Genomic DNA, 20,245 nt, shown 5'->3' with positions numbered 1-20,245 from the left:
GGACAAAGAAGCAGTTACAAATACACATTCAGAATAACAGTTAAACAGAATAGAGAGACCACTGTCAAGTTTTAGCACAAACTGCTTATTAATAAGGTTCCAAGTGTTAGGTCAAACATCAAGATTTTTGTTTAAACAAAGCCACAAACTGAAATTCTTAGAAAATAAAGATCACAGGATTGAATTTTCTTTGTTGTTTTCATATAATTCTCTTCAAATTGTTATAGTGTTTACATTTCCTCATTTCTAGTGTTTAACTAACACATGTACACTAAGATTTTGGCTGATTTTGGTTGATGAGCAATACGTATATACACCTAGGTTTTGGCTGATTTTGATTTTTTTTGATTTAGCAAATCAATTTCTTACCTCCAATTTCTTTCTTGAAGAAGAGGATTTCCGCTGAGTGACAACTCCTTTAGCTTATGACAGCCACTTAACCATGAAATGACACCTTCAAGGTCTGTATTGTAGTAGGAAAGAAAATTAAATTAAAATTTGAATGCAGAACCATTTAAATCTTACATGAAAGTCAACTGTACCAAAATCATGAAGTACTACAAGCAATTCTGCTTCCTATACGGTATAGTTATAATTATTATCTGTAACATCCATGTATGGAAAATACATACATTTTCTGTATAAATGTCTCAAATAGGAACAATAACATTCAAGTAAGAATTTATTTAAGAAAGTTTTCTTGGATGGGGGTTTACGGCTATTTTTTATACAACTCACCTGACAAGCAGTTATTTTTGATATCCAGCTTTTCCAAAGAAACAAATGAATTCAAAGGCACAAGCTCAGTTAATCTAAGAACAAAACAGAAAGGCTTTGGGTTTTCAATTAAATAAAACATCCGTTCATAAGCAGAAGGCGACCAGGATGTTTTATGGTCATGACAATTTGCTTATTTACATAGAAAAAAATACTCATTTAGCTATCCAAGGTGCTAGAACTAATTACTGAAATTTTAAATTGAAAGCATTTCTTAGTCTTCTCATTAGCTCTGTTTTTAATATTGGCTCACTATTGGCTTTGTTTAGCTGGAAAACATTTTATTCTGTTTCATGTATTTAGTGCTGATCTGAAGTCTTGTAAAATTTAGACAACTCAACTGGCTTCTTTAGGCACCATAACTACAATGAAACTAACAGAAGGCCTTGAGTCTGGAGAGGAAATGAAATCTGCTTTTCTTTTTCCTCTTCCTACATGTCCCATTACTCAAACTTCTTGTCAGCTTGTTTCTCTTCTCCACTCATCATTACTGCCTAGATCCTAAACCTAACTTAACTGTTGTCATAGTTGTATTACAAGTCAAGACTGCACTGTTCTGTAATGTATTTTTCATACTTCCTCTGTCTTTCTACTACTGGCAGAGAGTGTCAAAGAGATGCCTATTATACAGACAGATATGAAATTGCTTTTCTTGTGCAACAAAGCAGCAAAGCATGAGTAAAGCCATGAGAAAATTTTTACTTGTCTTCAAAATATTTATTGAAATGTAAACATTAGGAAACCGAGCTGATATTCATCTGTACAAAGGATTTTGGACTGTGTCTTATTATCACTACTATTAAAACAAGTTTTTTTTACTTACAAACTTGCGCTGGTGCAACTAATAAGGAATGCTGAATGGGTTGGTCAACTGCCAGGCTATTTGCAAATATTACCTTTCAGATTTAAACACTTACGTTAAATATGAAAAAGGGAGGAAAAATTAAAATTAAGATGCAAAATAAACCAGTCTTCAACTAAAACTAGAATGTTTATATATAAGCAAGTACTATATTAACTTTTTTTTTTTTTTTAATACACACTTAGGTAACATCTTTAATCCTTGTAAGGACAAGGCCTGAGCATAATAAGAGAAAGGTAACACTGATGGCAATGTGTGTGTCTATTTTGTGACACACACATTTTCATGAAAAACAGTATTTTCTGAGGGTTATAGTGCCTCTGAAAGCTATAAATCAGAATTGTTACAGTCCAAAACATAAACATGCAAAAACAAAAAACCATTTTCTCCACAAACATACAAGTGGTCAGAGTCAAAAATACTTATTTGTTGATGAAATGTGCGGCTATGTTGTATTTCAGCACAGGCACTACAACTTAAAGACAGAGCTGGATTTAACTCTGGTACACAAATCTGGGACCAAATATTGGTTGTAGATTCTTTAATCTTGTTGAACATTTGACTTTACACAAAAATTAAAAAAAAAAAAAAAAAATAATTAAAATATTCCACATTCAGTTGATGAGTATTTCTATAAAACAACATTTTAGTAGTAAATGCAGAGAAACAGATTTAAAGCAATTGAGTATGTCTCAGTATACTTCCATTTGTTTCTCAAACCATACTGTAAAGTTGTTCTGCTTCTAGTCCTATTTAGTTCTATTACCTCCCTGCCAGTTTTCCATGGAATCAAATAAATATGAAGAAGTATTAACTATAAAAAAGCATGTAGCTTTACATAGAACTGTATGTACTGCAAATATCAGTATTTTAGGTTCTCATGACCAGTCAATAGTACATAAATATGTTTAATATTTGTAACAAATACCATCATAGATATTAATGGCTAACAGTATGGCTGCAAAGACTGAAAATCCATGATTCAGATTATAGAGTCACATATTCAGAAATACCCAGGAAAATAAAGTCATATTTTACGCAAAGGATGAAAGATAATGCAGCTTTTTTCATTTACAGTGACTGAGTTCTCTAGATCTTTATCAGTATATGCTGTGGTGAATTAGAAAATGTCTACTGGACTATCCTTGTCTGCATTGGCACTATGAGAGTTAAAATGTTTCCCTGTCATTCTATAGCTTTCCTTTTGCTGATGTTCTTTGTTAATTTTTTTCCTAAGAAAATTCAAACCAGAAAGACAAAGGACATTACCGAAAACTTAATACTACTTGACCTTGTCACATTAGCCCTGGGCATAAGAGAGATAAATTACAAAGAAGACACGAAAGAAAAAGATATTCACAAAAAAGCAAACTATAGTTTCCTCTTTCTGCTCCCATTGAAGTCTGTAGCAGGACAAGACACAGATAGCCAGAGAAATTCTAGGTTAAAAAACAAGATTTAAGAGACTAGTTGCATGTATGCATCAAAAAAAAAAAAAAGATTGCTTTTCTGAATGCGAACAGCAGTTACTGCTCAGGATGGTCCAAATCCTGCTGTACATCGTTTTCCCAGCAAAATTATCATCTAGATAATGAGAAGTTAGCAGGAAGAAGGGCTAAATAATTAAAAATAAATTTATATTGATCTCAATTTTAAGTAAAACCCACATTTCTGTCTCATTCTTTAAAAACAGAAATCTTTAAATTTACAGTATTTGCCATATTTATAAGTAGTGATCAAATATAATGTAGGAAATCTGTCAGTCACCTGTTTCTTTAATATTCTAGTAGGCACTTACCTCAACTATACTGCCATATACTTAGAGCTAAACTTATCACCAGCAAAGAATTACTGAAAGTGATCAAAATTAATCTGTACTGGTAAGGATGGGATGGGGAAAAAAATCCCACTATCTGTAAATATAACTTTTTCATGACTAACTTATTTCAACATCTGCTGATATTTAAATTTATTACGGCAACTCTGTAAAAGTGGTCAAATTCTCAAAATACGATGGCTTGCAATGGCAGGGAGTTCAACTCTTATGTCTGAGAAATTAGATTAAAAACATAGATACCATATATATTGAAGTACGGAGAACAATACGTACTAAGAATTAAGCCAAGTTTTTAGCATTTCTATGATAAGAATTTTAAAAATAGTATGCATCTAGTTGCAAAAACATGAGAGCAACATTTTCATACAGAATTTGATTCCGGCCAAGTCGGCTTCCCCCAAAAAAGGAATTTTTGGAAGATTACTGTATTTTTTTAAACATTAAAATTTTTGCTAGCACAGGTAGGTTATCTTCATAAAAAACAAGCAATAGCAAAAAAAGAACTTTGCCATATTATTGCCATATTAAACCAGAATTTTTAAGTCAGATAGATTTCTCTATTTTGATGTTGTCCAAAAAGCCCCCAAAAGCAATGGCTACCTGAACATTAGACTGATTTAGTGCCTCACAAAACTTCTAAATGAAAAAGACATTAACAAGTAAGCTACATAATCAAGTGGAATTACACGTAAATATAAATACCATGTGAACTCAAAATACATATTAAATATGTATTTATTTTAGTCCCAGAGGAAAGCTTTTTCTTTCCTACTCTTAAATCTTTATTGACAAAAGAAGAAAAAGGAAAATATTCCCTTCTTAAACTAACTTAATAATTGTGCTCTCCAGCTGTTATAAAATAGAGCACGGATATTCATAGCCCCAATTCTGCAATAACCAAGTCAAGAGGATATTCATCATTGGTTTTGGTCAACTGCATATTGATGAAGTATATGCTTTGTATTTGAAAGCCACAGTAAAATAATAAAAGCAACAGTGGTGAAATAGCTGCCATTTTTTATATTTGAAGGAGTTCATTACTACCTGTTCTAACTCCTTTTTGCTAGATTCCAGGTTTAAAGCATTTATTATTTCGAGTTTTATCTTTGGCAATTTCTGGTTTATGATGCAGGCAAAACACCTCAGGAATAAAAAAAATCCTGTAAATTAGTGTAAGAATTTTCTTTTCACAGTACTTCACTTTGTGAAAGAATACAGATTCACAGCGTTACCATTATATGGGCTTCCTGCAATCAGTAGAAAGGAAATGGCACTCAGTGCACACTTGAAAAAAATTCACAAAATTGCACTAGCTGTAGGATAAAAGTAAAGAAACAGCTTTTCTTTCAACAGCTTACTCCATTACATTCACTGTTCCTATAGAACATCAAGTTACTTATGCTGTAGCACACATATGGAGCTGCTTATAAGTGCACATAAAGCGAGTGTAACAGAGCATGCTACTGAAACACGAGGATTTTTAAGGCTTTTAATATACATTTAAGGCTATCTTGTCCTGTTTGTCACAAAGTTTTGAGATAAACTATAGATACATCAAGGAAAGAAAAAGAATTGCTTGGGGAGGAGGTATGTGTTTATTTTCAGCACATCCAGTTTGCTGCTGAAAAAATAGGTGTTTTCTCCCAGTCCAGCTCAGTGGATCAAACACTGCATTTCAGCTTGACCACTGGAAAAACGTAATAAGCACTACAAGGAACATTAAAAGCTGTAAGATCATGGAATAGGTGAGTGACATAAAGTACATGTATGCAGCCAGTCCACCACAACCTAGATCCAGAGGCTGCATTCAACCTATGCCTGAGACTCTGCTCCTGTTTTTTCTCTGCCTAGCAGGCACATGAGGTCTTCAAGCAGTTTTGCACTTTTTATTACACACATCATAGCTACATCTTAATGTTAACAAAAAACTAATGGTATGAAGACGAAGAAACTACACAGATAGAGCCACATTACTGCATTTTTCAAAAAAAGCTGATCAGAATAAGGAAAAAATAAATAAACTGAAGAACAGGAATTAAATCAATTTGTTTGATTCAGAATCTAACACTTAACAAGTAATGCCCTTGTTAATCACAAGCAGAAAGCATTTTCTCCAATCTATAGAAGAATAAATAAAAGAATAACAAAAAAAACCCCCAAATCAAACAAAAAAATCACGCCCACACACCCCCCCCCCAAAAAAAAACCAAACCTAAAAGCCCAACTTGAAAAGTAGATTCTGTAAATATAACTAGGTATTATATTTACATCTAAGAGCTTACATGCATATCACTTCATTAGAGATGATATGAAAACAATCTGAAAAGCTATAAAAAAAATATAGGTTGTATGCACTCAAATAGTATTCATTTTCCATGAAGGAAATGCCTTATAATAATAAGACTCAGTCTTACAGATCTTTTACCCCACAGGCTCCCAGATACAGTTGACTGCTTATTTGTTCAAACTTAATTTGTTCAACTGTAGCCACCTACATATGAGCTGGTCATTTTGACTGTTAATAGTGAAGATGAAGAGGCACTTGTAGGATATGATTAGCCTCAAAGCAAACGACTAAAAATGGCAGATGAATCCCACTCTAAAAGCATCTCCTCTTCACTAACAGGAGAGTAAAATGATTAGTTCAAAGTGTATATTGTGTATATTACGTGTAGCAAAGTATATTCTGTTTAGCTGAGATCAATCTTGTTCAGAGTGAAATGGTCACAGTATAGAAAAATATTTTATATTAATAAAATTAATTTTACTACTAACATGGAAATTATAATGTGTTCCTTATTTTTTTTTAGCAGAATTTAAATTGAGAAAAAGAGGGCAGGGAAATCAAAATTTTGACTTCTGAATATCTGGTCATTCTAACTTTACAGATGTACAGATTAGCTAAGAAAATGAACAGAAAGCTAATTACAGAGTACTTGAGTGCATGATCTAGTCTTATGATGATTGTCTTGATCCTTCTTCTTTATTTTATACCTTTCAAACTGAACCATAACAGTGAAAAATTAAAGCAAATATGGTCGTTTTGGAGGGCATTAACATATGAATGCAGAATAAAAACCATTCTTTTCTGTCGTTTTTAACTCTAGCAGTTACACTTAACATAGCCTGCAAAGTCTGTTTTGAATAAGCTAGCTGTGAAATACAAAGTTTGACAGACATACTCTAGAAACAATTGCTAAAGAAAGGAAAAAAAAAGAAACAAAAAAGAAGAAACACCATGGTTTTAATAATGCCACAACGCCCAAAAATTATTTTCATATAACATCTTATAGAAAAAATACTTTTAATAGTTAATGCTGTTTTAAATTTTCTTAGCTAAAGGTAGCCAGTGTCATTACCTTGTCAACCACATATTTTCAACAAGTATCTGGAAAAGACAGTGACATTTTAATCACACTGAGAATTTTACTTTTCAGAGAAGTGTTATGTTAGTAAATGTCTCTCTGCCAGTTCTGTAAGTGGAAGAATGATACTTGCTTACCTATTTTGAGACAGCAAAAGAATCTGCAATAGAGGCAACCAATACAAAGAAAGCATTCTCATAGCAGAAAAGCTATTGTCATCCAAATATAGTTCTCTAAGGAGAACATGATTTTCCAGTCTTGGAAACTAAACAGAAAAGATATGGTTATTTAAAATTAATATAAATTAGAGAAACAACAGTGGAATCCTTACCAGATGCTTTTCATAAATCATTACTAAATACAAGCAAACCTCACATTTTTATATATGTATCATTTCCTTATTATGTATGCATCAGTTGTCACACATGATTTCTGCATATCAGGTGGTATTTTTTTATGCCTTCTACCTAGTCTGAAAACTCAATATTAAAAAAAATAACCACAATGAAAAACAAGAGCCACAGTCTCATTATTTTATTCATGCATTTATTTGCTGCTTATTGACCATGGTTTTCCTCTCTCAGACTCATAAGAGAATCACTGTTAGTAAATACGACTAAATGTAGTTAACAAACTACTTTCTATTTTTAAATGGAAATGCTGTAGCACAAATTTCAGCTTTTGGAGGATCAGCATATATCAAATCAGCCTGAACTATTAGTTATATGTAATGATAATAACATTCAGTTACATTTTAAACAAAGAGTCAGCATCAAATAATACAAACTGAAGACTAGATGCTATAAACAGACAGAAGAAATATAATTTCTGAGGGGCAAATTTTTCATGGACTTGAGAGCAAGAAGTTATTAATTGCAAGCCATTTGTACCTTTGAAAAATCTCCCTCTAATAGTGAAAAAAAAACAAAACACCCAAGAACACAAAGCATCCCACAGCAAGCAATGTGCACATGATCAGCATTCTGAAAAACATGACTGTCAACGTAAGTGTATGCAGAACAGCCACCGAATTCAAAGCTTTTACCTCCTGGAGGTTATTGCCTTCCAACTTCAGAATTTGAAGTAGGCCACAATTCTCAATGCCTTCAACTTTTGTGAGATGATTGAAAGAGCAGTCTACATGTATGAGAGTAGGTGCCTCATAAAGACCTTTTGTGCTGATTAACTGGTTATGGTCCACAATTAATTGCTGAAGATTTTTCAGTGACTCCAGACCACCTGAAAGTTAAAGATTTTATCTAAATCAAACCATGATGAAATAAAAACCTGTTGGTTTTCAAGTACTAAGAAAACTCTGAACTTTCAATATATTTATATTACCTATAGTAATAATTAATATTAGTCCTATATAAGGTTTAAAAATAATTTCTGTATTTTGTCCTGATCAAACATACATGTATAGTTCAAAAACTTCTGAACTTGTTAAGCAAGCAATAAAACCAGTTCATAGCCCCTTTAGCACTTCTGTTGAAACAGAACATTCTGTTAGTGATAAACTATACTTAATAAGCTTTAAACACTTTATAACTACTACTTATAACCTATGGGCTCTCTGAAATGCTAACAGCCCTCTTAAGATCACCCCTCAAAATGGAAACAGTTTTCATGCTTAAAATTTAATTTTCATTATTTCATTTTTAAAAGTGGGTTTTTTTCAAGCTATAAGCAAGGTGAAAACAAATTGTGTTAAAACTTAAGACAGCATCATCTTTATTAAAGTGCATCTTGTTTAAGGAATTATGTCATAAAATATTTTTAATGAAGACATTCATAAAAAAAGTTTGGTGCCTTTAAATGTAAGCCTATACTTCTATAGCCATTACACTCTCAACAAACTTATTCCTGCCAGGTAAAGAGCAAGAATGTGTGCAATCTCTACGCTAAAAAGATATAAAGGAAAAGGTTCCTGTCACTGTCTGTTTCTTCCACAGAATTTTTCCTGAATCATCTTCTTAAAATGGCAAAATCACACTGTCTTTCCATGGTGTTACACATGCTAGATATTCTGCAATGATACTGATGCATCCGGCTTGCTACTAGTCCAAGCAGTTCTTCTGTGTATCTGTAGTAAAACTCCTTTGAAGGGACAACTTTTACAAAACATATCTAAAATAAGGAATTCTGAATTTTCTTTTATACTTCTTATATTAAATAATACTTGATCACATTTTTATCTCACTCAAGACTTCCCAAGTCCCTAAAAGTAAGTCGGATGAGCTTTACAGAGGTGAATGTCTTTGTGATTGTCCTCTGAGAACAAACTTGATTATGAGACCAGAGACCAGTTAACACCACAAATTATTGAGAATACAGAAGAGGAACCAAAAGAGAAAATGAATGATAAGGAGAAAACAAAGGTAAAGAATGAAATGCCAAGACTAGCAGTATGTTTAGAAATACCCAAACAAATACAGGCCTTTGAATCACAGTAATTTAAAAATGGGAAGCACCTAATAGAAATAACATAGTCACCTGATAATGAAGAGATATAATCCTAAATCTAAACCAAATGTCTGATACTGTAACTTCAAAACTATGTTTTATGAAATAAATATACAAATCTTTAATTATTCTGAAAGAATTTCAAACATGCCCATGACATACTATCCTCACTGCAAGATCCTGGTCCATATTTTCTTTTACTCTAGGATAAAAATAAAAAGCAACCAGCACCATCTAGCGGTCTCAATAACAATTTCGTTTCAGCGTCAAGAGCTTCCAAGACATCCTTACAAGAGCAGTCGTTAAAACTCCACTGTTAAGTTACAAACATAGCAGTACTGAAAACTTTAAAAGCACTGAATTGGTCTTGAGAGGGACAGGGAGAAACGACTGCACACACAGTAAGAAAAGGCAATGAGTTAATACTCGATCTGGAAATCTCCTATTCTGCATGCTGCAGAAAGCACTTATTTACATCTCCTCCTCATCTGTCTCATTTAATTAGACCAAATGTCATCCAGAACAGACATGCCAAGGCTACATACAATAGGATCACAATCTATTCTGGAAATATCAAATGCAGTCCAGCAGAAACATACACAAGAGAGAATAATCTAATACAAACAGATGGCATTTTAATGTTTCTTCTGCACACATGCAAAATTAAAAATAAGCATGAAAGTCTTCTGCATATTTCCAGAAGATATTTCTGTTTTACATATGATGCAACCAATACATCAGTATATGGGAAAATGCATTCTGTTGAAAAACATATGGCTTCAGCAAAATTTGTGGAAAACCTTTACAGAAGTAGCTCTTAGCAATTTGAAAGTGCAGCTGGAGTCTGTTAGCTGGAGACTCTATTTTAGCTATCAGTGCAGTTCTGAAATAACATCTACATGTGACAAAGATGAATGATAAGAGGAGTGAAAGCTGACAGTGAACATGAAGATGAAAGCACACATGCAAAAAAAAAAAAAAAAAAACAAAAAAAACCCAAAAAACCAAATAAAACAAATCTGAAAGGTGTCTGGTTAAAAAAAACTGCTTTCTTAAAAAGAGTAGGTCCAAAGAAGCACTTACAACTACCCACGGTTATGCATTGCTATTCTGAGCATTGCCAGAATTTAACCAACACACTCTGACCACACAGACACCTACAGAAGCGTATTCTATGACTCAAGTAAAAATACTACTTTTTGTGTAAGAAAGTAACGCATTAATCTTCCAAGTACAAACATACACATTGAACTTCAGTGTGTTACTGACACAATTACTCAATTTGTGATCGTGCATTCTTAAATGGAAAAGCACAATGGAGACATTTCTCATACTTTTACTGTTATTTTCAAGGCTTTTCTGGCAACTAATTTTTCCCCTACTGATGCTGTATTTCAGTGAGAGAAAAAAAAAATCTTAGTATGCTTCAAGTTTCCTACAATAAGTTATTGAAACAGAAGCACTGCAAACATAAATAAGCCTTATGTCTTAGGAAAAAGACCACAGCTTTTGTTAAAAAGCAGTACTGCAGCTTCAAAATGCTAAGGGACATCTTCCAAGACTGGATGGGAAGGATACATTAACTTCTTAAAACCCATAAATCCATTTTTCTGTATTCTACGTGACTACTTACAACCAATATGTTATTGTATAAAACAAATCCTGCACTATGTTTTATAATGAGATGTTTTAACTAGGCACCCTCAAAGCAATTCTGGACAGGAAAAAGACGGATTCCAAGCTGATTTTTACCCACTCATACTATTAGAGACTCAGTAAACATAGCAGCACACTCAACAAAACAGAAAAGTATGAGAGGATTTCACTCCACTTGGCCTGTACATTCCACATACTACATTCCACACAGATGCCATATTCCTATATATCATCTACTACCATATCATTCCTACAGTAATCTTTCAAACATCTATCAAATGAAACAAACCTGAAGAAGAGTCTTATTCAGCATTATCGGCCACAAGGATATAGGTAAAGCATCTTTAACCAGTTTATTCCACTGTTTCTCATTAGGGTCCTGATATGCTTTTACAGTTGGCACTGACATTCCAGCACCTTTATTCTCACATATTATAAACTCAGTTCATAAATAATAACATTCCAAATTTGCACATATAAGAAAAATATTAAAAATATCAGCATTAAAACCTCTAAATCTAGAGAATTTTTTTTTAGCTTTCCCATTTCCTGTTTGCTATGCCCTTGTTGTCTATCATGCAATTGCATTATCCACGTTCATACTGTTTCAGGTTGTTTTTGTTTTTTTTTTTTAACAGTGTAAACCATTTAATTATATAAATTTAATTATATATCTATCAGCTTAATAACTGTTTTATATTATTTTCCTGCTGGGCTCCCAGAAAATAAAATATGTCCATGTACTTTAAAGAAAATTAAATCAATTAGAAAAGAAAATATCACAGAATCATAGAATGGTTGGAGTTGGAAGGGACCTTAAAGACCACCTAGTTCCAGCCCTGTTTGCTAGGAGCAGGGACATCTTCCTACCACTCGACCACGTTTCCCAAAGCCCCATTCATTCTGGCCTTCAACAATTTCAGGGATGGAGCAGCCACAACTTCTTAGAGAAGCCTATTCCAGTACCTCAACACCCTCACAGTAAAGAGCTTCTTCCTAATATCTAATCTAAAGCTACCTTCTTTCAGTTTAAAGCCGTTGTGCCTTATCACTACATGCTCTTGGATAAAGTCCCTCTCCAGCTTTCTTGTAGACCTCCTTTATGTACTGGAAGACTGTTAAAAGGCCTCCCTGGAGCCTTCTCTTCTCCAGGCCTGACAAGCCCAATTCTTTTACCCCATCTTCACAGGGGAGGTGCTTCAGTCCTTTGGTCGTATCTGTGGCCCTCCTCTGGACTCACTTGAGCAGGTCCATATTGTTGTTACATTGGTAGCCCTGGAGCTGAATGCCGTACTTCAGGTGGCATCTCACAGCAGTGGAGTAGACGGGAAGAATCACATCCCTTGACTTGCTAATCATGCTCCTTTTGATGCAGCCCAGGATACAGCTGGCTTTCTGGGCTGCAAGTGCACATTGCTGGGTCGTGTTGATCAAAATCAGAATCTCCTTATACCCTTTCCATTCCCAGTTCTGCAGTCTTTCCCAGTAACATCTTTAGATTTAGCATGGACATACATAATTTTAAAATCAAAAAACTGTCTTCACCACTTAAGCTCTCTGTTATTTTCACCATGCTACACTTTCCTGAACTTTTGTCAGTAGAAAAGGCTCTGGATACTGTTTACATTTATATGAAATTTACATATCACAAAACTCACTGCAGTAAAAAAAAAAATACAATTTGCCAGAAGCTGAGACACACTGTCTGCACCTTAGGCACTTTATAGTCCAAGTAAAAGTACAAGCAGAGAGGCAATGAAAAATTCCTTGCTTGCCAAGAGAAAACATCTATCTCTTGGCAGACAGATTTCATGTATTGATGCATCGGTTGTGTGGTCTGGGTACATATAAATTCTAACTGGTTGACTGCTAAAGGTACAACTGCTGCCTGCCAAGTGTTGGGCCTGACAAATATAACAAACTACCTTTGTAGAAACAATAGGGGTTGGCACACCTGCTGTGCCTAAATGATTCTACCTTAAACTCATACGTTTTTTCAGCTTTGAGGAAATGAGTAGCAATGAAGAGGCAGAGTGGAATAATAATCAGATAATATGGTTTCTATACAACTACTTACTGTGTCAGTCAAGAACACACTGTAATTCTTTGCAATTGCAAGGCTAGGCTTTATATTGTTTCTGTAGATAAACTGAACTCAGGCTACTCACATATTCCAACTGAGTTAATGCAGGTAATCTTAGGTGCCTTTGGAGAAAGATTTTTAGTTCTCTTTGACTGACAATAGTTACGCAACCTGGTAGAAGTAACACATGGCAGTAGCTAAGCCATACTACAAATGTGAAGTTGAGTGTGTGTGCAGGGCTGTTCTAAGCCTCTTTTGTCATCCTCCTTTAGCAGCTAGCTGCACCTGAATCCAAGTAAGTATAACTGAATATAAACAGCACAAGCACTGTCATACAATTTGGAATAACTTTTCATTAATTTTCTTACCAATCCGAGTGATTCTGTTGTAGGAAAGTTCAAGATTTTGAAGATTTATGCAGTCATCTAAGCCACAAACTGATGAAAGATGGTTCTTACTCAGAATAAGAATACTAAGATTTTCTAGATTTTCACAGTCAATTATCTGAATGTTGTTTTCCTGCAATAAAGGAAAATGAGAATCTTAAAAAGCATCTGAAGTGAAATGTCAGAATTAAGTATAAAAATATGACAGAAGGTCATCATTGCTTTTTTTTATCCTAAACTTCTAGCTAGGAATAAGGGCATCTCTATTTTTCCCATTAAGAAAATAAATTGATGAGTCACAGAAGCTGTCTTTAGTGTCCTGCTGGAATAGAACAAATATATATTTCAAACTTCATTCTGGCTCTGAAAATGCCCAGAAGTTGTACAAAAAAGTGTAAGGAGAAATTAAGGATAGAGTGGTCTTTTCTATTTATGCTTTCCCAGTTTCCCAAATCCCTTTAGAAGACTAAATTAAAAATGGAATAGAAACCATCATATTTATTAGACAATAATGAAAACAGCTATGACTTCGCTGGAATCTATTAACAAAGAGTGAAAATCTGCATTTAGAGGTATTTTGGTCACAAACATTAACACTGTTCTCAGCTAATGTTCTGCTCCCAAGAGATCTTGCTCTTTTAACATCCCCTTCCCAAAACCGTTTTAATAATGCTTCCTCAAATTTTTATTTCACTATTTGCTGCCATTGCTGTTTTCCTCTGTTTTTCACCTGCAAATACTCAAACAAACCTTAATTCCTTGCCTTTGCAACATACTGATTAAACCAAAGGGTCTAATTCCTATCCTAGAATTAACAAACTGACTGGATTTAGGCACTACCTTCAGCTGCAGGCAGAAATGCTTACAAGTTTCCTCTGGAAGCCATAACACTAATTCCTGCACTTGGACAGCCTCTTCAGTTGCATCAGTAAGTTAAAACAGAGAACTGATATGGCTCAAATGTTAGCCATTTCTGTATCAACAGAAATGAGGAGCAATATCAAGTAGAAATCAATGTCCAAGGGAAACAGAAGCAGCTGCTTTAGCTATGTGAGAAATATCCATGAACCAATCTTGGACTGTAACAAAAGAGGCTGTTTCTTCATTAATACTGAATAGAAGACAACCGCCACATTAGATGGCACAGCAAAAGTATGAAATATTATAAGTAATAACATATATAATTACTAAATTATTAATAAGGCCTACTTAAAATATATCTAAGAGTCTTTTCCTTAACTAAATTATCCTGATATATCATAGTGAGGCAATCGTGTGTATTTTTAAAGGCACAACATTTTAAAATAAATAAACAATAATAAAAAAAACCACAACAAAAACCCAAAACTGTTCTGTGACAGCCAATATTTGATTAAAAAAAAAAAAAATCACATAAAAATACCGATCTCAGGAAGGCTGGAAACACAGATATTATGCCCTTATACTAATATTTTGCTCTTGTATTTTGAGGTACCCAAAATTATCAAATCCTGATAATTGGTAAGAAAACTGAGAAAAAGATACAGATATTTCAACATGCCCTACTGTCAGGTCATGTTGAGCTTCTCATCAACCAACAATCTCAAGTCTTTCTCCACAGGGCTACCCTCAACCCCTTCTCCACCCAGACTGTATTTATGCTTAGGATTGCCCCAACCCAGATGCAGGACCTTGCACCTGGCCTTTTTGAACTTCATGAGCTTTGCAAGGGCCCATCTCAAGCATGTCATGATCCCTCTGGATGGCATCCTTCCCTCCAGCATGTCAACCACATCACACAGCTTGGGTCTTCCTTTCTTCCCTTTTAAAAAATGGGAGTTATGTTTCCCATTTTCCAGTCATGGGGTCTTCACTGGACTGCCACAGCTTCTCAAATATGATGCATAGTGGCTTAGGCACTTAATCCATGAGTTCCCTCAGGACCTGCAGACGCATCTCATCAGGTCCCATTGACTTGGGCACCTTCAGGTTCTTTAGCTATTCTTGAACCTGATCTTCTTCTACAGTGGGCAGTTCTTCATTCTCCCAGTCCTTGCCTTTGCCTTGTATGACTTGGGTAGTGCAGCTGGAGCACTTTCTGGTGAAGACTGAGGCAAAAAAATCATTAGGTACCTCAGCCTTCTCCATGTCCCAAGTAACCATGTCTCCCATCTCCTTATGGAAATAAGGCCATATTATCTTTCTTTTGAATTGGTATTGTTAAAGCACACGAAATGAAAAATGTGAACAGAGTTGCTTCATGTAAATTGTCAAGCTCTGGAACTAAGATGCATCACAGAGCAAAAAGTTTTCCTTTGTCAATAAATTTACAAGGCCATGTAAGGCACTGCAGTAGAAGTACCTAGACATTATACCTCTAGTGTAAGACACTATACTGTTCCTTGAGCATATATGGGAATAATTTTACTAACATTCCATGTGTGTATTGCAAAGGACTTTTCCTTCTTCCCATTCCTGCTTAAGTCGAGCATCTGCTATGATGCTCAGCATCTGTCCACTCATAAATCTAAGGTAATGAAGATCTATCAGTGTGCCATACTGACGCTAATCCTAGACTGATACTATCATATGCTTTTCTTAGTATAGTTTGATTCTGCTGCAGGATGTTGCTTTAGTACAATGCAAATTTTTACATGCAATGCAAATCTGCTGGTATAACTTCGTTAACATTTGAGAGTATTTTGTTGATATTCCTATGCTCTTAAGGCAATAAAAGCTATACATTCACAGTTTGACACAACTTCATAACCAACTAAGCAGCAGAACTGGCAGTTCTATCTGGGTTATTATAAAGGATCAAATACACTTGGTACCTCCACATTGATATACTTCAGGTCTTTGCAGCTGCTTAGTCCTTCCAGTGCAACTAGTCCACAGCGCCTCAGAGTCAAAAATTGAAGATTTGAACACTCAGATAACGTTGAGAGACTACAAGCTGGCAAATCTTCAAGTGTAAGTGTTGTGACCTACATGAATTTATTGATAAATAAAAGTAATTGTGCGTATATTGAACATTCTTGTACAATGTCACATTGTAGCTATTTTCTTTAAAAGGACCAAACTACATACTACTTACACTTTAGAAAAATGCAAGCAACTAATGTTAATCCTTTCATGTAAAAAAGGATAACAATGATGGGTTAGATCTGTTAAATGGGAGAAGATGTAATGAAAACAATCTGATTTTATAATCCACCTTAATAAACCCAGTGCTTTACTAATGACATGCAATTTGAATGGGTGGAAGATTAACACTAAACAAAGCAACCAATAGTGTGAATTGTTTCCCATCACACTACCATAAATAACAAATGAGTGTACAAAAATAGACAAAAATAGTTCAGACTAAAAGCATATGCAGTCATATCAGACTGGATACCAAGATAAGAGCACAGAACAGGCATACAGTGATAAGTTAGCAAGTGGAAAGAAAAGTATGTGCTGGAAACCAAGCAATGTTATTTATGGCAAAACCACCATCTATAAGCTGATCAGCAATGTCTTGGTTCTGGAAGAGACTACTCTTCCCAAAACTCTGAAGAGGCTAGAGAAGCAGGAGCTGAAATGCAGACCCTCATACCAAGACAAAACCCACATTAATTTAACAGAAAATAGGAGCTAGGTGCTCCTGCCTTTTATAGACTTATGATACTATCAGCTGCCTGAAGACTAATACCACACTAGTCTGCTCTACAATGCTTACAGGCATTCAGAAGTCTCAAAAAAAGGCAAATTCTCATTGCCCTTATTCTGCACTTGTGCAGAGGAAGTCTCACTAAGATCTATATCCTGATCAATGATAATCTCCTCCTCTTCCAAAAAGCATTTGTTGACGTACTGAATTAAAAAAAAAAAAAAAAAAATAAAAAGCTATGTTGTAGCTTCCAATTTCATTCTAAATACTCTGTATAGTTACCTGCTTCAGAGTACACCAAGGGCTGCTACGAATTATCTTTTCTGTACTTAATGGAGGCATCTTAGGCATCTTGCTAAGTGAACTCTTCCTTGGTCGTTTTTTTTCAGCTGCTTTCTTTCTTTGATTTTCTTCATGTATTTTAAACCAGGATTTACATGTGTTCATCCAGTTTATTCTCTTCTTTTCAATATCATCAGGAAGAATTATACTACTGGAACACTCAGCTAAATCTTGAATTTTGTCTGAAGTCTCTCTGACTTCATTAGCATCTTCCATTAGAAACACAGTTTTCTTCCTTGTTTCAGACTGAGAAACATGATCTTTGACTTCTTTATCACTACCATCTGGTTGGACAGTTGGTGGACTGCTGCATATATTGCTTGCCTTATTTTCTACCATGTTGTTAGTTCCAAAATTAACAGATTCATTGTTTGAAGTATGACTATTTGAAGCTTTATTAAGATCTCTAGCTTGTGAGTAAGTTTCTCCTACATGTGTTACTGAATTTTTGTATATGCTCTCATTATTTACTTGAAAAAAGTGCTTCTTCTCAGAGCCTCGCATATTTGATGTTGATGTCAAAGTTCTTTCTGCTGGAATAATCCAGTATGTTTTTTCATCCATCATTTCAGCCTGTTTTTCTTCTTCTTCTTCCTCTACTTTTTCCTCCTCCTGTTCTCTTACTATTTTTGTATTTTCTGTCTGCTTATGGTTGTTTCTTTTCTTTTCTTCTGTGCTTTCACTCATCACAGCTTTTGCTTTTTTTTCTCCTAGTTTTCTCTGTTCTTCTCTTCTTATTTGAAACTGTTTTTCTCTTTTAAGTCTCGGGCTTTCTTTCTTTTTCTCATAATCTTCACATCTCCTCACCTGTTCCAAATATTCCTGTCTTTCAAGAAGTTCTTGTTTCTTTTTTTCTTTTTCTTTCTTTTGCCAATTTTCTGCCATTTGCACTTTCATTTTTTCCTCTTTCATTTCTCTCTCTATTCCTTCTAGTATTTTCTGCTTCTTTTTTATTTCATCTTTCCATTGTTTTAAGATGGGAGCATATTTTTTATGGACTAAAAATGACCGAAATCTAGCTTGGATTTTCACAGCTGCTGCATTCTGTTGTTCTGTCAGGTGTTGTCTTTCTTTTGCTTTCTGCTTTTCCAAGGCATTTTTCTCATCTTCCATTTGCAACTGTAGCTTCATGATCAATTCCTAGGCCAAAACAATAAGGATAGACTTCAAATACTTTTAAAACATGACAGGTGTTGACACATATTTATCATTAATAAATAAATATGGTGTATTAACTGCTTCAGAGTAACATTGATTCTACAATTTGTAACCTCACAGTCTTTCAACAAAACCTCATTGTAGAACCTTACCTCATGTTGCATCGTTTTGTCTCTCCAAGCTTTCTTTTCTTTCCATAACTCATCTTCTATTGCAATTTGGTGTTTCTGCACAACAAATTAACTTCAGTGAATATTGTACAAAACCTGGAACATCCCAAACCACCCTCTATCCAATCCCCCCCATTTTCTTGACTTTGCACTTTTATGAATGCCAAATTAAAATTAGAAATTCAGCTGTGTGAGAATAAAATAAACAACTGGGCACTTACACTGTAATGCAGATCTGGTTGTGTACTGAAGGATGTGTACCTTCAGAGAGCAAGCATCTTGGTACTGACCCAAACAACTACCACCTTCCTCTCAAAGTTCTGTCCTACTATTGAAGATGAAAACTATGCTTGTGAAACAACTATTCAAAGTACAGGTAGATAGTAGAAACATAACCAAAACACTCTGAAAGCAGTGTGAACAATCTTCATTTAATTGCACTGGTATGTTACTGTTGATCTTAAAATCTTTCAAACAAGAATTCTGTTCAGTAAAGCTAAATAAATTCTTTTCACTGAAATTGTTCTTCAACAGAAAATGAAAGTTCGAGTCTATTTTCTCACTATTTGCAAATAAATAGCATTTCACTCCTTGCCCAACATATTCTTAGTGAGAAAAAAGAATGAATTATCTGGAAATTACATCTGACTGAAAATTAGCAGACAGTAAGTACCTAAAAAAAAAAAAAGAGGCTGATCCAGAACCACATAACTTCTAATGGAACCGAGATAAATCAGTATCAGCCAAATCAAATATATACCAGGATATGAAGGAAACAGTATAAATAAACTATCACTTCCAACTTGGGTCATAAAGTCTCCCAGGTACCTAAGCACTGTTTTCATGCATATTCAGAAGCATACTGTTGAGATAGTAGGAGACTAAATGTCTAAATCCTTCTGTAAAGGGGGAAGTTGGTCTCCACATCTCACCTCCAAAAAGAGTGTGCTAGTGACAGCACTACCGAAGTGTCTAAATGGGGATATGCCCCACCTTGTCCAGAGAAAGTCATTCTACATCCAAAAATGCTTCGTGACATAAAAGAGCAGAGAAAGCTTAATCAGTTTTGTGGCCTGTTGAAAAGGGAGCTGTATCAGTCACTGAACTAGCCTTCAGAGATCAAAGGTCTTTTCACTTACTAAGCCCTTCCTCAATTTTGGTGACTTTGATTACCTTGCTGGGGCCAAGATGCCCACCTCTTCAGAAAGCTACATATTAGTTAACTAAAAATTCAGTGCTAATGCATCTCTCAGAATACAAATATTTAGGCTAAATAATAAAATATCGTGGTCCTACAAGTAAAATGACTGAGAGGTACACTTCACATTCTTATGCTCTTTTGTGGGGAGCTATCAAATTTTATTCTTCAGTATGCACAATGCACACTATCACAAACCATGTTCCATTGTGGCAGTACTCTGTAGATGAAGTCTGACTCCCAGATACAGGCAAGAAAAGGAAGTATTGTAATTTTTACCTAGATGAAGCACAAAACCAGCATTTCTGAATTGA

General features: G+C 34.6%; 1 protein-coding gene across 1 annotated transcript in view; it reads right to left on the bottom strand.

Annotated features, from left to right (window-relative positions):
• Positions 1–20,245, bottom strand: part of LRRIQ1 (leucine rich repeats and IQ motif containing 1) — a 116,687-nt gene that overhangs the window by 89,463 nt on the left and 6,979 nt on the right. Inside the window, exons 7-14 of the mRNA XM_065669733.1 lie at positions 18,716–18,790; positions 17,346–18,545; positions 16,243–16,395; positions 13,412–13,562; positions 7,887–8,080; positions 6,979–7,106; positions 739–812; positions 370–463 (exon numbers count right to left, since the gene is read on the bottom strand). Coding sequence (XP_065525805.1) covers positions 370–463; positions 739–812; positions 6,979–7,106; positions 7,887–8,080; positions 13,412–13,562; positions 16,243–16,395; positions 17,346–18,545; positions 18,716–18,790 — 2,069 coding nt within the window. The remainder of the gene's footprint in view (positions 1–369; positions 464–738; positions 813–6,978; positions 7,107–7,886; positions 8,081–13,411; positions 13,563–16,242; positions 16,396–17,345; positions 18,546–18,715; positions 18,791–20,245) is intronic.

The sequence above is a fragment of the Lathamus discolor genome, chromosome 1, assembly GCF_037157495.1.
Source record: "Lathamus discolor isolate bLatDis1 chromosome 1, bLatDis1.hap1, whole genome shotgun sequence".
In the NCBI taxonomy this organism is placed as follows: domain Eukaryota; kingdom Metazoa; phylum Chordata; class Aves; order Psittaciformes; family Psittacidae; genus Lathamus; species Lathamus discolor.
The sequence above is the reverse complement of the archived record's forward strand: the minus strand, read 5'-3'. Positions and strand labels throughout refer to the sequence as shown.